Below are 18,640 nucleotides of genomic sequence, written 5' to 3'. Positions count from 1 at the left end.
GTGCTTAATAGTCAGCAGAGATTCAAGACTCACCACAGACAGAGGCTGGAAAGAACTTCTTAAAAACAAACAAATGAACAAGCAAACAAACAACAGACAAAACCAAATAGGGAAAAACAACACAGAGAAACCCCAGTTGCAAGAGTCACAGAGGATTTCTGTGAAGGAACAGAAACCTGTTCTATCAATGCCACTTTTACTCTTCTATAGCATATCTGATGGCTGGAAGACGACTAGTGTCACATACTCAAGACAAAGACAAGGAATATTCTTCTTCTCAGGAACATTAAAATATAAACCACAAGACTATGCTAGCAGTATAGTAGCATTATAAATCACATTTTTTAAAGAAATGTATAATAATGTTTTTGAAGTTCTAGCCACAGAAAAGACCCTTTAATATTATCCTTTAATTATTAGCATAGAGTTTAAAACGACAAGCTCCCAAAGAAAGATATTTTTCCACTGAAATAATAGGTAATTGATGGTTTTCAGACACTGAGGTGCCTTTAAGACTTTCCCAATCTCAACCCAACACTGCCACAATTGTTGAACCTCCACTGAACCCAGGAAAGATCACGCTTACCTCAAGCTTGGCCCTATTCATCTTACAGGTATCTTTTTACCCTCTATATACCAGCACCTCACCATAGACAGCCCTATACAGATACTTCCCCCTGCTTTTTAATTTCTCACATTCTCACAATGAAGAGTAAAATTCATGCTGGATCTTTCAGTAAGAGCTTAAAAAAAAAAAGGGGGGGGGGACGACAAAATGAGATTAAGAAAAGCAGCAGCACGTAGAAGTGAAGAACACGGTACCTCATCATAATTACTCATTCTCACATTCTTTACTTAATTTGCTGTAAAAAAAACCCCAAGAGCTGCACAGCTGACATCCAACGGAAGCCACAATTTCTTCGCAAAAGGAAGTACTATGGAGATAACAGCAACTACAGACCATCATTTAGGGTGGGGTTCCCAGGATCCTGTTGTAGACAGGGATCGGAGCGCTTTGTCAGAGGCTGGGGGGGAGCAGCGCGGGCTGAGGGCAACGCAGTGTTCCCCACCAGTTACTGGAAGTCTCAGCAAACGGCCCAGTCCAAACCCCAACTTCCAGGCAACCAGAATCAGGCGAGATGGCCCCTACCCTTCTTCAAGTGAAAAAACAGACGCGGCAGAAGTGTACAAGAGTTGGCAAGAGGGATAGATGGCAGGAGGAGAGGGGGTAAGACAGATTAGAAGGAAAAGGAATCCATGACAGAAAGCTGAAATAACTAAAAGGAAAAAAAAAAAAAAAAACAAAAAAAAAAGGCCTTTGTCCTCAGAAGAGCACAGTAACTAACAAATTAAGTTGTAAACCACACCAATGTAATGTAATTTTTGTCTTGCCGTAAAGTAAACTGGGCTGTAAACTGTGTTTATCTATATTTAATCTTGATGAGTTTTGTGCTCTGGAATCTCCCAATTATGCTGAAAAAGAGACACTAAAGTGCAGTTAAAATCCCTTGATTTCAGCCTAGGCTCACCTGCATCGGAAAGCTTTCCAGTGAAACTGCTCTGAGGGTACATGGACATTACCAAGGAGAGAATGCGCTCAGTTACAAGACAGTTATGTGTTAAACAGGATGTATATGTGAACAGATATTAGCTGACAAGTTCTGAAAAGTCGATTCAACTCAAAAATCAGTGCAGAAATACGGGCTTTTAAAAAGTAGTTTCAAGAGAAAGAATATACACTGCACTTTTCTCAATCATGTATTTCTTATAAAATCAGATCTATTGTTATTTTAAAAAAATCTTTTAAAGAGCAGCTAAAGAAAAATTAAAACACTCATGCAGCCAAAACTCCTCCCAAAGATGTTTTCTCTCAAGTATGGGTCAAATGAAAAGACAAAATATATTGCTTTCGAAGTCCTGAGAAGAACTTTAGAAACCTCAGGGCTAAAGCAGCCTTTGGGCAATATTCAAGGTTGTCAAGGGCAGAAAAGTCATCCTCCAGCAGTGGGTAATTACTATACACAGATACCAGTAAGGATGCTGAGGGACAAAGGCACTGCTGGCATGGACTTCAGCAGGCTAGGAGAAGGCCTTGCTGTGTTGAAGAGATGCCAGCTCTCCAAGGGCTCTCTTTACAACCAGAAAAAAACCCAAACTACAGTGGAGAGAAGTAAAGTAGGACATAACATTTTATTCTGAAATGATCTCTGGCCACGACAATAAAATGTAACAAATATTCACTAGAACAGTCTTAACTCCTGTCATCAGCTGTACAATGCATACAGTATCATAAAACTGGCCACTAGGATTAAAACCCACTACAACATCTTTAATGTTAAGTGGCAACAGCAGCATCTCACAGAAAATTATACATACATATATACACAGTCCACATTCAGTCATTTTTCACGTTTTCGGTACACACAGTTGCAGCATATTACAGTCACGTGTCTAAGTCGTTGCCCAATAAAAACCCAAGCTACTGCTTAGACGTAATTGTAGCAGTTGAACTCAGTAATTACAATTTGTAGCAGAGATGTACAAGCCCCTAGAAACAATAATTCACAAATGTTATTTTATTTAAATGCTACCATAGCATTAAACTGGGCAATATTCTAATCTTTGCTGACTGGAAAACAAGTTCTTTTTGTACTTATCACAAATATTATTGATGAAAAAAAATATTAAAAAATGGAGAGCATTAAATAATGCACACCCTTTTCCAAAGATTCTAATATTGCCCAATGCTACTTATGTCTAAAGTGTTTTCAACATTCCCATGAAGTCATTTATAACTCCAAACCACCCACCAAGTTAAAAGTGGCTTAAGTGCCTTGCACCCAAATTGTAAAAATCCCTGGCCGCCTTTATAAGAGCCAGGCACATATAAAAGGAATGCACTTTGGTTCATACCAAATGCCCTGGGATTAAATCACACTATAAAACTAAAGAGCTTGAGGTAAATTTTTACAAATACAGTTGATTTCTGTCTAGTGTCACCATAACAAAAATCTACTTAAAAAAAAATCAATTTGATGTTAAAATACAACCAATGAGGAAGGGCCACCTTTAACCCCTTAATGAGACGTACCACAAGAACAGAGCATCCTCTCCACCCCAGCAGTGTGATTGCCTTATTGTTTCTATTAAGGCCTCAATCATCTACAGGATGTTTTAAGACAGGTATAACATTTAAAAATAGATTTCATCCCTACTATCCAGTATTCAAAGGGTTAAAGAGGCCAAGATGCATGCCCTACAACACGGCATTTGTAACAAAAGGCACATTGTTAACACCAAGGGCACAATCCATCCTCTATTGTTAATCTACACATCTTGCATCACTCTGTTGTTCCAATACACTTAAGTGGTAATGAACACTCCGGTGGTGCAAGAAACTGAGCCAAGTGAGACTGCAACCAAAGACAAGACAACACTGTGCTATTACTAAATCTGAAAATAGCTCAGACATCCCCAGACAATGGTAACATGTGAGACTAAGCACTGTTTCCAAGCCAACTTCTATCAGCCTAATTATCAGAGCCCTTAGAATAAAATCACATCAAAGCAAGAGGCAACGTCCTTTCCCCCCTCCCTCCTTTTTTACAGGTATAAATAAGCTACAATAAAAAGCAGCTACATCACTTAAAAACCTTGATGTAGCTGCTCCTTTGTATAGAGGAAGTTCCACTGTATCTGGGTTAAAAAAATAGCTCTGCACACTATATTTTGGCCTTAAAGTTTCCGGTAGCATTTATGAAGAAGGTGGATCATAAATGCATTATTGGCATTAAGAACTGGTTACATGAAAAAGAAAATTTAGTGGTTTTAGCCCATTAATGACCCATGAACATTATGAATGTTTTTGCCTTAAATTGCCATGAAAGGCAGGAACATGTATCAATGTTCCCTTTAAAATATATTAAGGGAGGTGATTCTTCTTCCGCCCCTAACATAAGCATCCTTATTTCTTAACTTCTGCAGGAAGAGTTAAGGTAGAAAGCAGTGGTAAAGCCAAGTAGGTGGTGGAGGAAGTAAAGATTCCCAGTTACTGTAGAAAAATACACAGTATTGTATTCCCACAGTAATCAGTCAGTTAACTTTATATGAAAATTAATATATCTCTTTTCCAGACTTAGAATTTACTGACCATAACTTACTGGATATTCATATTCCAAAAGCCACTTTTCTTAGCTGTATTACTATATTTCATTTTTAACATGATTTCATACATGTTTACATATTGCACTTACATACATTATTTAAAGTTGTGAACATTTAACACTAAATAATTTAATTTGACTAGAGGCAAGAAACGATCTTTTTTTTAAAAAAAAAGTAAGAAAAATGGTTGATTGATGCTCTAATTTTTACAGTTATCAATCAACAAATACCATCTTCTACTCAGAAATTATTTTTGGAGCTTCTTTAGGTGTTGACTTTTTGGCAAGAAGTTAAGCGATATGTTTCCTGAGAATTCTGTCATTTTGTGTTTATATCCCTCCCCCAGTCTTGCATTAAATTAAAAATAAACCAACCAACCAAAACAAACAAAAATTAAGCTGTAAGTGGTAAGTTAATGAATATGAAGGAGAACTTAACCGGAAACTTTCTTGGCCTCTCAGGGGACCATGCTTTAAGTATTTCTCATAATTTGTACAAGTAACTCAGTCAAATCTATGCATACAGATGTTGCTTATAGTAAAGTTATTGAGGTTTAATGCAACTCATTCTAGTATGTCTTGTTCTAACATCCATAAACCTTCTACATTATGTTCTATTTTGTTTAAAATTCCCTTTTCATGTTTTATACATCCAACGTAGACTACAGCCATTGTACATAACGAAATACTGATCTTAGATTTTAAAATGTTCCTGCTGAAAACATGCTACAACGCGTGAATATTTCTCTCATAGGTCTAGGTATTATTCCTCAGTAAAGACCATTTTTTTTCCATGAATGCAGTTTGAAGTAGAAAAGAAAACACAAGCATTAGCACACACACACACGAACAAATCTACACGTATCTCTAACTGTTCCTTCAAAGTAATTTTCAGCTATAAATGCCAAAGATTAAATCAAATTCCAACCATTTAACTTTCCTTTGATAATGCTCCCTTATTACAAAGTATCTAGGATCAGGTTTGCCAACTGGAAAGCTTTCCACTGAGGATCCTTCAATCTACGCTTATGCTGTCTAAGGTGAAGTACTTCTCTACAGAAAGCAATGTAGTAACATAGTGTTTGCCCCTACATGCAGATTTGATCTGTAGTGTAAATGTACCAAAGAGGTCACAGTCACTCTGACAAACATTGTCATAAGAAATAAAAGCAACCTGTGAAACCCATGTAGCATAACAGTCTGGAAGTTATAGTATAAAACTGACAGAATGAGCACTTCTGCCTATGTGATTTAGGGAGACCAAGCTGCACGTTTAGGAGAGAAAAGAAAACAGGAGAGGAGGAAAAAAAAACCTAAAAGAGAGAGAAGCCCAGCGTAGATGTTCAATGAAGTCCAGAACATTTTGCTTTACCAACTCATCAGTCACTTTCAGATTTAGAGGAACATAAGACATACTTCCATTTTCTTCCTTTCTGAGACCGCCCGTTCCTCTCACTCTACCACACAGCATGCAAGGTAAGAGAGTCATTTTAGCCCTGGAAGTTCTTATTTTTTCCATTGTATTTAAATGCTCATTTTAATCAAAAATGTTACTTTTGAATGGAGAAAGCATTCCATAGGAGTTGACTCTATCATCAGCGATACTGCTACCTTCTCTGGGCTACCATATAGAAAACGACAACGTAACATATTCTGGCTCCACTTCAAATTACAAGTTTACAGGTGCTTAACTGTATTTCTTTGAGTATTCTCCCTGGAGTCCAGTCAGGCATAGCTGTGAGTGTTTGCAGAATCAAGACCCATAAAATCCAAAAGGTAGAGTCTGCAAATTTACCCCAGGTGAAACCTAATACGAACCATGGAAGAGAAAGGTTACCTTTGACACCACGCTGCAATGCATGACAGTCATGTTGTAACCAGTGGCCTGCCACTGATGTTTATTACTGTGTCACACTAGTTACAGTAAGGCTAATTGTACTGTAGAAGACAAACATTTTAAAAAATAAGTATAAAAACTTAAAGCATTGTCCCCGTGTTTTTATAAAAACAAAATCAACATTTCTTACATTTAAAATGAGTGCTGAAAGATACAAATGAATAAAGTTATTGAGCAAATAAAAATGTATATCTGAGCTACTTTTTCATACAAATAAGGCTCAGCCACATTGTATCTCTCATATTAACAGCATTGGGTTTTTCAAACTCAGCTAACGAGTTTTGGCAACACCGTTCTTTGCTGAATATTCCCATTGGCATCTGTCATCTGTGCCAAATTAGTCCTCAGTTTTGAAGCTGAGCTTGAAGTCGGAGGTAACTTGGAAATCGACGTTATAGCACCAGTGCTCTCTGTAATTCTCTTCGCCGAGGCCTTTTCCCCAGTTGGAGGCTTTGGCAACCGTCTCCTTAGCCAGGGATGCCGCAACGCCTGGCTGGGTGTCATCCGGCTAGCAGGATCCCATTCTAAACACTGTTTCAAGAAGTCAAGGAACAAGGGATCATCACATCCCTTTAATGCATTACCCCATTCTCTGCTCTCTGGTGGGCCACGTAGTTTTCCCCTCCGAGAGCGTCCACCGTTAAGTATTACAGAGCCATCAGACAAGGTTGTGATGCTGCAATAGCGTGGATAACCCTTAGAGCTCACGAAGTTTTTGGCTCGCTTAGATGAATCTAAGAGTTTTGGAGAAGGCATGCCCAACAGCTCAATCATACAAGCCAGCTGGTCTCCTTCATCTTCTCCAGGTAAAAGTGGATAACCAGTAAGAAGCTCTGCTAGAATACAGCCCAAGCTCCACATATCTATGGGCATTCCATAACGAGCACCAAGGATGACTTCAGGTGCACGGTAAAAACGTGACTGAATGTAAGTGTAGACACGCTGATGCTCATAACAACTGGAGCCAAAATCAATCACTTTAATACCACTTCTACCCTGTTGCTTCAGCAGGATGTTCTCAGGTTTAAGGTCACAGTGAATGATTCTGTTTTTGTGCAAAGCATCCAAGCACTGTAAAATTGAGTGGGCAAACTTGCGGACCAAAGGCAGGCTGAAGCCCTGAAACTTGTTTTTCTTTATTAATTCATACAGGTTCATGCTCAGCAGTTCAAACGTCATGCAGATATGGCTGCGGAATGTGAAGTTTTCCAACATGTGAATAACATTCATGTTGTTATCCTTATCTTGTTTCCGGAGATGCTCCAGGATCTTAATTTCTTCCGCTGCTTGGCGGTGAAAACGTTTTTCATTTCTCACCATTTTTAGTGCCACATGCTGATGCATCTTGTGATCGTAGGCCTTCACCACCTGCCCAAAGCTTCCTTTCCCTATAACTTTCAGGACTTCATACCTGTACGCAATATGATCATGGGGTACTTGTATATAAGAGCCTTGGTCATCATCATACCCGCAATTGTTTGAACCACCAATCACACCTTGCCGCTTCTTCGCATTTGGACCCAAAAAGTATATTTCAGGGTAGCTAAAAATCTCATGATGCTCAAAAGCTGTTAATTTTTGCATGTATTGCTTCATTGCCTGCTCTGGTGTCATAACGGAGGCTTTCACCTTTCCCGATCCATCTGCAGATTTTAAAGAGCTGGAGCTCCCTTGTCGTCTGTGAGCACTCTCTGACTGTCTTTCCTGAACCACTGGCAATCCAGATTTGCCTAGCGTTGTAAGTCCATTTGGCTGTGTTGTCAGAACCGTCCTCTTGTTACTATTATCTTCAAACAGCTGCTGAACCTGGATTTGTCCATGGTTACCAACATGGAGGTGCTCATTCATTGTGTGCTTACTGCCTCCAACCTAAAATCGAAAATAAATACCCAGTTAACATGAAAGACGTGAACTCTATGCTTCACCATTCATTCTGCAACCCACCATCCTGCCTAAATCACCTCAAAACTAAGTATTTTCTTAGAAGTCAGCTGTCTACAGATAATCTAAAAAATACAGCACATACACAGTGACACTGCTAGATGCTATTAAATTTTCCAGATCTTTGTTTCTCAAATGCCACTTTGATGACTCTAAAATGTTTGCAACAAGGCAATCACAGGTGTGCTACCATGATAAGCCAACAATTCCTCCAAGAAGGTAACACTCCCATAGCATCAAGAAGTATGCTTGAGGGACATTAAATTAGACTTTACAGAACATAGTAGCAATTTTACTCATGCTGGAGATCAATATATAATGCCTGCTAGAACTTACATGGCTAAAGCTCTCCTAGTCACCTGCTCTCAGAAATCAAGATTTTAACTTGTTCCTCAATTTGCTGTATATCAAAAGCTCCAGATACAATTTTAAGCAATAAGGAATGTGCTGTGACACACACGAAGAGGAAAAGAACCTGCCCATTTCTGAAGTTCAAGAGATGCCATTCACTGCTTGCAATTGAGACAGTCACTATTCAGCAAAGCATTCAGATCAATGAAGTGTAAACATATCCTTTAGCACTTTCCCAAACCAGTCTTATAATAACTTTTAACCAAGACAAGATTTGGGGCCTTATACAGACTTGAGCAGAAAGAAAAATCTTTGCCTTGAAGAACATAAAGGTAATGTTATTTTAAAGGAACTGAAAAAAGGATTAGTTGATTTTAGAAATTACATTTTTCTTGACAGTTTTAACAAGGGGATAAACAGCAGCACTCAGCATTTTCCAGCAAAGAAACACTGGAAGTACTGGTGTGTGAAAACAACTATTGCTCAAAACCTGTTATTTTTAAGGAGAAATGAGAAATTTACAAGCATATACTTGCCACTAAAATAGCTGTCCTTAGAATTCCTCATTTGCTCTAAAGTAGAGGATAATTAGTTTGTCTTCTGCCTGGTAATACAAACGTGGGGAGAATTCACCTGTTGTCCCTCCAGCTGATTCCCCAGTTCTAGTACTTATGCCAAATTACTAACCAAAAGTTCACTGATACTGTCAGTCAGATGATCAAGCCAGGGTTGAGAGCACTTTTAATCTCAACTTTATTTTTTCTAGGCAGCTAAGAAAAACACATTCCCTGGTCACTTAAAGTTGCTGAATTGAAGTCAGAAAATGACAGTTGTGTGTTGTGATATGAGGCAATGAAATCTGTGCTGCAATTGCAGAAGTGCTTCCTAATGAGAAAACCAGGACATGCAACGCAGACTCTAGCATACTTTGTGCTTCTGTAAAGGTATCAGTCTGATATGGTAGAAGCATGTTTTTGTAAGTTCAGTAACTTGTTCCCAAGGAATAGCCAGCTGGACACCAGCTTCCCCTTTGGATAATACTTTGAAATTTGCAGCTCTGAAACTCACACAAGAACGAGAGCTCTCAGGGGTTGCTTCTGCTGAGTTGGCTGCTCTTCTGATTCCACTTTGACTCAATGTTGAATTAACTGGTCCATTTTATTTCATCATTGCAGTTTGACTGTGTATGTTTATTTGCAGAGCAATTTGGGCTCACATTATCAAATTTGATCAATCTCATAGAAAGCGTTACCACACAATTGCAATTCAGAGCAAAGACATTTACAACACGTAAGCACAGTGAAGATATACAGGATATCGACCTTAATTCCCTGCCTAGTTTGATGTCTTGAAAGTACCAGAATTATTAAATCATGAAAGGGACTAATGAGTGTATCATGCCTACAGGGAATTCCTTCAGGTCAAGTTTGAAGTGCACTGCAGTAGCAGTGTTCCCTGAAGGTTGCCTAGATCCTCTATATAAACAGTACTTACTGAAAAAAAGAAAATTTGTCCCCAAGAGCTGCTACATGATGCATCTCAGAAAAAACAGATCTTGGTTAGTATGATGTGTCAGAGTTTCAGCACATGCAGTGTTGCACAGCCACGTAAGTGAGAAACGCACAATGAAGCAACAGAGGTACCTGTACAGGTTACAAGTACTCAAGCTAGGGAATTCCAGGTACAAATGTTTTTTTCTGTGGCACTGGTTGAACAACAAAGCAGAACGTATCTGGACAAACCAGGAGTAGACAATACTAATGTACAGACAATGAGGAAGAGATAGGGGAGAAAACTATCTTTAAGAATTTCTTAACCCAAGTACTAATTGCCACAGTCACATCTTGATTTTTTTTTTTTCCACTTGAGTCACCTGTTTTCAGAATTAATTATTTTCTACCCTTCCTAAGCACTGCTGGTTTCAATAAATATACTGGGGAATTCTTCAAATTTCAGTTATTTGCTTTGTACCAGAGCTTGGAAAAAAAACAAAACTTTATCCACTCTGAACAGGGACTAGAGAGTTCTTTTTCCTAAAAGCATGTTTGCAAACACATTCTAAAGTGTAAACCATGTAGCTCTGCTTCCTGCACCTTCAGGCAGCCTCATGATTTCTCTTGCTGCTCAAAGGTTGGCTTTTTTTTTCCCCAAGCAGCAGAATGAAACCACCAGCATTATCCCAGCAAATCTAAAGTGACCGGTTTTGCCAGTTTCAGTCAGCTGCTGCTTGGGAACGCAAATGCAGATGCAGACAGTAGCACTGGTTTTCTTTGTGAAAGAAAAGACACCAAGTTAGCACAGGCTCTACTCCAAAAGCTGTGGGGAAGAAGAGAGCTCCCTTTTCTTTCAAAAACCCCAACAGGAGTTTCAGAGCCATCAGACACATTAATATGAAATATGAATGTCAATATGTAAAATGGACTTTCTCCATCTCAGGGTACTGCCTGCACAAGAATCGCCACCTCTTCTACTTCCAGCCTGGATGAGGGTTGGATTCTCACCAGTCCTTTGCTCTGCCTATCTACTTCTGGCTACTGGGTATTTGAGATTGCTGTCAAGTTCAGGCTTGCACTGCTTACAAGCTCCACTTGCTTCACAAGTGATGCTGTAAGTTTCCTGAACCACAACTAATGGGCTTGGGAAGCTACAAAGGACTACAGCCTTCTTAGTCCAGTAACAAACTGTTCACAGTACACACAAGCTCCATCAGGCTTTCATCTGAAACCATAAGCCTGAGAGGTTTTGCTACTGCAGATGGGTCTGTAAATTCCAGAACAAACAACCTACACAGCTGACAATCCGCATGCACTTACGCAGCTTATTGTATATTTTATTGCCTGTGCTGAGACCCATCTACACTTTCTAAGATTTACATATTTTTATAGTGCATATCTTCAAAATCTTATTGATGTACACATTTCTCCATAAAACATTGAAATAACAGGTAAGCTTGAACTCAAGAGCTAATCTTCCTGAATCTTCTGGCAACATCAATTACAAAACAGCAAATGTTACAATGTTGGGTTTTTTTCCCCTCTCTCAGTAGTTTTCCTAACTTCAAAATCACCACTACAATTTTGCTTTAACTTTGGTTTGCTCAGTTTATGAATGTCAAGGGCTCTGCCAAAAATATTCACCTAACCTTTGAAGTAGAGACACCAGGCAAAACAAGAAAAAAAAAACCTTGGGAAGTGTTTGGGGTTTGGTTTTTTGTTTTGTTTTCACAATGGGTTTAGGGACAGAAGTAGAACAGTAACTTACTGCACTTAGACTACAGACTTGTAACAACATAGAAGTAGCATAAAACTGGGTCCACCCTGCCAACAAGAAGGCAAACCAACTGACAATTCCTTTGCAGTAACACTTAGCCAATGCAATGGTCTGTTTCAAGACCTTCTACAAGACTATGACTATAGGACTGAACACCAAAGGAGCATACACCTCTTCTCAAATTTATCTTACAAAAACATCAAGCCATTATGTAGTTGTATCATATTCCATCTTTGTAAAAGTCACTCAGTATGATATCAGCACCCTATAAAACTACCCAAGACAGACACATGCTTCAGCTATATGTTATCATTTTATTTTGAGCAAAACCCCGGAAAAGAAAGTTTGGCTATCAGAATCTAAAAAGGTTTATAAAATGAATCTTAATAACAAAGCAATCATGATGGCCTTATACCTGTACAGGTATAAGATGTCTTTATCTGCTATTACTTTGCATAGATGAGGACAAGGGAGAAAGTGTTCCAAAGTAATACCTTAATTAAAGAATAAATGTTACACTGTATACCCCTTTCTCTACAGCATTTCTGGGCATGCCAGTTTCAACCCTACTGTGTCTAACATGCTTGAGGCATACGGTACCAGGTGTACCACGCTTCACTGCCTGTTTTGTTGACTACAGCCTAAGCAAATGTACAAAAGGCCTTTTTTTCCTTGATAAATGAATTCAACAGCATTCCTCTGTTCAGAACTAAAAATAGCTACTAATTAGTATGATACCAATAATGCAGGATTATCATAATGGTTTTATTATGAGTATGGGTTTTATGCACCAAAAAAGACTAAGCTCTTGTCCTAAAGAGCTTGTGGCTCAACAAGAGCTGTAGAAAAAGCACACCATTTGGATTTTTTGCTGCTGTTGTATCTGGTCCACATAAGCTTATTTTTGAAAAGTTTAATTTGACTTTATATAGCAAGTATTTTCACAGAGAACTATGCCTCAAGAGTGACAGTGATTCATAAATTTTGTTCCTCCTGTCAGGACTATGCAGGTGTACTGCTGGGACACCCTGCATGCATTACACATGTTGAAAACAAAAAGGACAGTCAGTGCACACTACATTGAACCCTTCAGGTACACTGAAGTGTACACATAAGAGATGTGCCCAGATGGACTGCAGTCCCCACAGCACAATCACCAACTGCTGAAGCCCAAATTTCAGAGCCTCGCCCATTAAAAGTTAAGATAGCTTCATATTCCTCCTAGACACAGGTTTTATATAGAAGAAACACCCAAAGAAATCTAGATATACCGAAGTCCAGGTCATGACTGCACAGTTACTTCCACTCAAATGTGACAGCATCTCTGTGGCAATTTCTTACATGAAAACACCACAATAGGAAGGTATTTTGTTTGGTTTTACCTTCTTTAAAGCAGCTGCCCACAATAAAAATTTGCAGCATGTGACCCACCAGATCTTCATGTTAACAGAGTCCACTGGAATCTCTGTTCCATTATAATGCAAATTAATCTTTAAAAAAGTTTAAATTTAAAAATTTTAAGATTAAGGCTGAATGACTGATGCAAAAGTATATGGACAGACACTCATCCCTGGTGTCAAAAGAAAACAGGCTTGCTGTAGGGAAATCTTAGAATGGGCTTGAAGAGGGAGGGCACTGAATCATGCACTGTAAGTGGGTTGTTGTTACTGTACTAGACAGAAGGAGAAAAAGATTAAGACTGCTTTACTGCAAAAGAAACAGGAAAAGTGCAGAATGCAGGGATACAGGCCAAGTAAGAAAGAACAGAGACGGAGGTAGGCAGAAGACAGAGTGCAAGAGTCTGGGAGAGGGACTCACAGACGGGTAGGGATTTACACGAGCAGAGCAGCAGGCAAGCAAGATAATCTCTACTGCAGTATGTCAAGTGGATGTAAGAACACCATAATGAAACAGGAGAGAGTGAATAGAAAAAGGTTCCAATCATCAAGGCAAGAACTTAAGGCTTCAAAAGAGAAAGCAATGACTTTGGAGAGGAAAACGAAGAGGACAAGGGGTTGGAAATGAGTGTATGTTTTCCACCATGAGCCAAAAAGATAGTCAGGGATGGAAACAGACATAAATAAGGCTAAGATGGAGCCACAATTTTTTTTAAAAAATAAACAAAACCTTTCCCTGGTACAATACACAACAGCCTGCTTAGCAACAAAGGTTGCTGTGATTGCAGAGACTGCAGCCAAAACCTCTGGCCTGTTATATGAAGCCTGTGTAAAACAGCATCTCCCCCCCCAACCATGCTCTCCCATGCCATTATATTCTACCAAACAATGAAACTTCACTTGAAAGTAGGAGACAACAGTTTCACTAGAAGCTAGATCACACAATTCACTGCTGCAAGAAATACGACAAGTAGTGGATTTCTTCTCTGTCTGAATTAAAAGAAAAAATTTTTAGCTTAAACAAAACCTATCTTCAATATCAGTTTCTCTTCACAAGTAGTGTATATACAGTGCATGCGCTAACATCCAGCCACTGGCAAGTTCAACCACTTAAGCAAACTATACCTTCTGAAAGTCTGAAACACAAAGAGAAATACTCTCAATTTTTAGCTATTACAGAAGCCACGTAGATACAACAGGAATGAAAACAGAATAAGCAAATGAACACAAAGAAGGAAAATGGTTTAAGAAAATGGAAATGTTCCATTTTTAAATAGATCTGATGGGAGGAAGTAGTGGGATGCAAAACCAGTGTTTTCAGTCAGTGTCAGCTGAGGTCAGTAGGCCTGAAGTTTAGAGAAAGATCACATAACAGATATAGCCCTTTTTATTAAGGTTAAAATCCAGCATTCTGATGTCACATCTGATCCTTACCACAAAAAGTTATGTTAGCCAACCACAAAATAACCACCTACAAAATTCAGAAAGGCAGTTGGAGGTATTACTGTAATAGTACCCAAGGCTAAATAAATACTGTAGAGCAGGCTCTGTATCACAATGGAAAGGCAGAGTTTGCAACAGTAAGAATCTAGAGGGACATAAAACACAGCAATATAATGCTTATCATCCCTGTGTGCTTCCATAAGAATTTCATCTCTGTGTATATATATGCACACATGCATATACGCTATATATACACATACACACACTATATATGTATAAAAGTATTTGAAACAGAAACATAACACTTGAACACTCCTTGCATGCTTTCATAAAGACTTCATCTTTTATATATATATATATACACAGACACTATATATAATACACACACACATAAATTATGTATAAATATACCAAAGTTCTGTACTCCCAAAATTAGTAAGTAGTCCCAGATATACAGCTGGACCACCACGCTTTCATGAATCCTAAATTAAGTTTGGGCTCTGTTACATGTGGGCCCCTGTTATTTGTGGGCCCATCCATATGTGCAGTTTCACGACTGGTGTCCAGGTTGTTTGTACTATGTTCCTTCTTTTCTGTTTTTTTGTTTTGTTTTGTTTTGTTTTTTAATTAAGCTGCTGTGCCAACTCTAAAATCAACCAGCACTTAGTGGTATACAAATGTGAAAAAAATGGCCTTCAATACTAATGAACAACTCAGATATATACCCTAGCTACATGAATATACAATGATGATGATCTCAAGTATGCAGCTCCACCTTGAATTTACAGAACATTCATCATTCCTCTTGAGAACATCCTACATATACTGATTTTTTTTAATTTAAGCCAATTCTTTCTATAAATGGATTTGTATAAGATGCTTTTATCCCTGAAGCTACATAGAAAGTCACTGAAACACTAGTATCTAAATGCATAGTTTCACCTTCCACTAGCCCATAATCACGTTACCATTTAAAGCCGTGCCATATGTTTACAAAGATAGTATGTGAGCATCCATGAAGAACTCATTAATTCTAAGAAAAGTATGCCATCAATGCCTTTCAGGGTCAGTATGAAATCTTTCATAATTTAAAAGGAAATGTATGCAGTAACAATTTCAGATATTTAGTGTTAACATGACAGCATATAGACCCTTCTCTCTACTTTGTCATGCCTTCAGGACAGATACCCTGTCTCATCCATATATAGTGGCATTCTTGGGAAGTTTCATTCCTAGTAGATTAGCTAGAAGTGGGAGATAGTGTGAGGTATCACAGGACCAGAAAATAACATCCTTTTCATGCCATCAGTGCTCATTTCTTTAGGTAAACTACTGCAGCAATAAAGTCAGATTCATCCAATCATTGCCCCTTAGTATAGTGATAGCTATTTCTAGGGAAGACAGCTATCGGCCTGAGCTAATCAGACATATAAGGGGGAGAGCAGCCTTCATTTTTCACTACAGTTCATGCGACCCTTTAATCACAGTGACTAACCTCATTGCCAAAATAATGTCATCTCAAAAAATGCATTTACCAGAACAGCTCCTCTGTGTGAGTGTGGAAGATCGAATTTGTCACTGAAAACAAGACACAAAACCAGACTGAAGTGGGGCTGGGGAGGTGGAGGGAGGAAGCTGCTTCTCAGTGCAGTCACAGAGTCCCAGCCTCACAGCAAACATGCACATTTGATCGGAGTCTGCAGAAATTAAACGCAATTTGCTTAAGCACCAAGCGCCTCATTAGGCTAGACGGGGCGCCCGCGGCGGCGGGGCCCCTGCCCTCTCCCGCCCCGGGGTGCCCGTGAGGGCTCGGTCCCTCGGGGAACACCCGGCGAAAGGAGAGCGGCGGCGGCGCGACAAGCCCCCGGGTCCAGACTCCCCTTTTGCCCCCCGTCCCGTCCCGTCCTCCCGCCCCGTGCCCGGGCTCACCGTGTGGGAGGCGTTGCTGGCCCTGAGCGGCGGCAATGCGAGGGGCGACGGCGGACCGGTCCCAGCTCCTGCCCGGGAGACCCCGGCTCCGGTGCTCGGGGAAGACTGCAGCGGGCGGCCGCTGTCCCCTGCCCTGCCTGCGGAGAGCAGAGGGGTGAGCGCGGGGGGCAGCGGCGGCGGCCCCGGCGCTTTGCCGGCACCGCCGCCCGTCTTGCTTCAGGCAGAAGCCATTAAAAGCTAATCACCGCCGTGGCGTACACACGCACCGATCCGGCTAATAGTGCGGGTGAGCTGTGCTCGCCTGGCTAAACCCTTCATCTGAGATTAACCCGCCACCGGCAGGCGCCTAACTGGGAGAACAAGCCGGCTCTGCTCCGCACACGCCTCGGGGCTGGGCGGTCGCCCGACCTCCCCCCCCGGAGCCGTCTGGCCCGGCGAAATCCCGGCGCCGCCGGGGACCCGCCAGGAGTTCACAAGTCTGCAGCAGGAGCAGGACGCGAGCACCGCTGCCCCCTGTCAAACGCGGCCGCTCCGGCAGAAGCAGCGATTCCAAAATTTTCCTGTGTCGTTTTTCTAAGTGAAAAACCTCCACCCTCCCCTTCCCGGAGGCGAACTCGCCACTCCGCACAACAACAGCACGCCGGAGCCGAACACGCAGCCCCCCGCCGACCCCCCAGGCTCGGTTGCCGGGGGGAGGGCGGATCATTGTTCCGACACACACGGCCCCGCTGCGCCGGCAGCCGCGGGACGGCCGAGCCTCTCACCGCCCCCCCCCCGCCCAGCCCCGCACCGCACCGCACCGCACGGCCCGGCCCGGCTCGGCCCAGCGCGGTAGGGGCGGCGCGGGGAGCCAGGAGCCCGCAGCCCGGCGCGGCGGCGATCGCGGCGGCCCTCTCCTTACCGGCTGGGTAGGCAGCACCAGCGGCGGCGCTAGCTGAGGGTTTTCTGGTTAACATGGCCGCTGGAGAGGAGGGAGAGGAAAAGGCATGTCAGGGTGGCTCTCCTCCGCTGCTCCTCGGCCTCTCCGGTCGGCGGCTGCCTCTCTTCTCCGATCAGCTACACCCAGAGCCAGACACGTCCTCCGCTGCATCCCCCTGGCCCCGGGCCGGCCGGACAGACCCTCCAACGGCCCGCCGTCGCCTCCCGCCGCCGCAGCAGCAGCAGCCGCGCCGCCGCCGCAGCCCCCGGCCCAAGCTCATCACCTCCCCCGCCCCCGCCCCGGTCGCCCCGGTCCCCTCACACGGAGGAGGGGGGCAGCAGAAGGCGGCCGGACAGGGCCCTCCTCCTCGCGCGGCGGAACAGGGACAAACAGCGCACTGGCGGGGCAGTCCCCGCCCCGTCGGCCGCCTCCCCTCCCTGCCGCCCCCTTCCCTCCCCTACCACCCCCTTCCCTCCCCTACCGCTTCGCTCGCCGCCGGCGCGGCCCACCGCTCCCCCCCGCCGCGCCACCCCGAGCACCCGCGCCTTCCCTCAGCGCGGGCTGGGGGAGCGCGCCCCGCCCGCCCAACCGCCGCCGGGCGAGGGGGCGCGCGTGCCCGCCCGGCCGTTGGTCACCCTCCTCTCCCCCCCCCCACACCGGGGTCACAGCCATCTTGGCTGGCGACCGGCGGGCAGCCTGCGCCTCGCCCCGTCAGCCCCCCTCCTCCCCCCCCCGCCTCCGTGTGGGGCTGGGGCAGGCCGCCCGGCCGGTTCCCCCCCCCCGGCCCCGACAGCGGCGGTGTGTGCGGCGGCGAGGGGGGCGATGGCGGCGGGGAAATCGGCGTGTGGGGGAGTCGGAGGGGGGGGGGGGTGTCACCAACTCCCTCAGGCAGCGGGGGTCACTTGTGTCAAACTGGAAGGAGCAAGATGGCACCGTAGGAGGAAGGATAAATGACTCGAAACGTGAAATGGGATGAAAACTTGGAAAATGGCAGTGAGGGAAAAGAGTTTTTGGGGATTGCCCTGGAGTCGTGAGTGGCTCGAGCTGGGGGAGGGGGGAGGCGGGGGCGCGGGGGGGGCCGTTATTTGCCTTGTTTTCCAAACTGTACAACGGGCCTTGTGGAGTACAATGCTTTGAATTCCTGGTTTGTCAGTTTGAACGTCACTAGAGCCAAAAATAGATATCTGAACATTTGCTCAGCTTGGGACAGCGTTGAAATGAACTCTCCCACCTACGCTCAACCCTTTTTGAAGTCTGTATAGACCACACATATTTTCCTTTTTGAAACAGCTGATAGGTATGTAGACAGACCACCCTTCATCCCCTTGCA

The 18,640-nt window shown here is 42.8% G+C and overlaps 1 protein-coding gene across 3 annotated transcripts; it reads right to left on the bottom strand.

Annotated features, from left to right (window-relative positions):
* Positions 1–2,186: 2,186 nt before the first annotated feature.
* On the bottom strand, positions 2,187–17,569 carry DYRK2 (dual specificity tyrosine phosphorylation regulated kinase 2). 3 transcript variants are annotated; one of them, XM_082491810.1, is made up of 3 exons: positions 17,293–17,569; positions 16,392–16,528; positions 2,187–7,929 (listed from the first exon to the last, which is right to left on the bottom strand). In XM_082491810.1, exons 1-3 carry the CDS (start codon positions 17,345–17,347, stop codon positions 6,328–6,330), a joined length of 1,794 nt encoding a protein of 597 aa, XP_082347936.1. In that variant the 5' UTR covers positions 17,348–17,569; the 3' UTR covers positions 2,187–6,327. The 3 variants fall into 3 exon arrangements, with proteins under 3 accessions (XP_082347936.1, XP_082347938.1, XP_082347937.1); XM_082491812.1 differs by lacking the exon at positions 16,392–16,528 and having other exon boundaries at positions 17,293–17,330; XM_082491811.1 differs by lacking the exons at positions 16,392–16,528; positions 17,293–17,569 and adding an exon at positions 15,958–16,025.
* Between the last annotated feature and the right edge of the window lie 1,071 nt (positions 17,570–18,640).

Source organism: Vanellus vanellus (genome assembly GCF_965231255.1).
Source record: "Vanellus vanellus genome assembly, chromosome: 1".
NCBI classification, from domain to species: domain Eukaryota; kingdom Metazoa; phylum Chordata; class Aves; order Charadriiformes; family Charadriidae; genus Vanellus; species Vanellus vanellus.
Note: the sequence above shows the minus strand (reverse complement) of the source record. Positions and strands in the feature narration are given on the sequence as shown.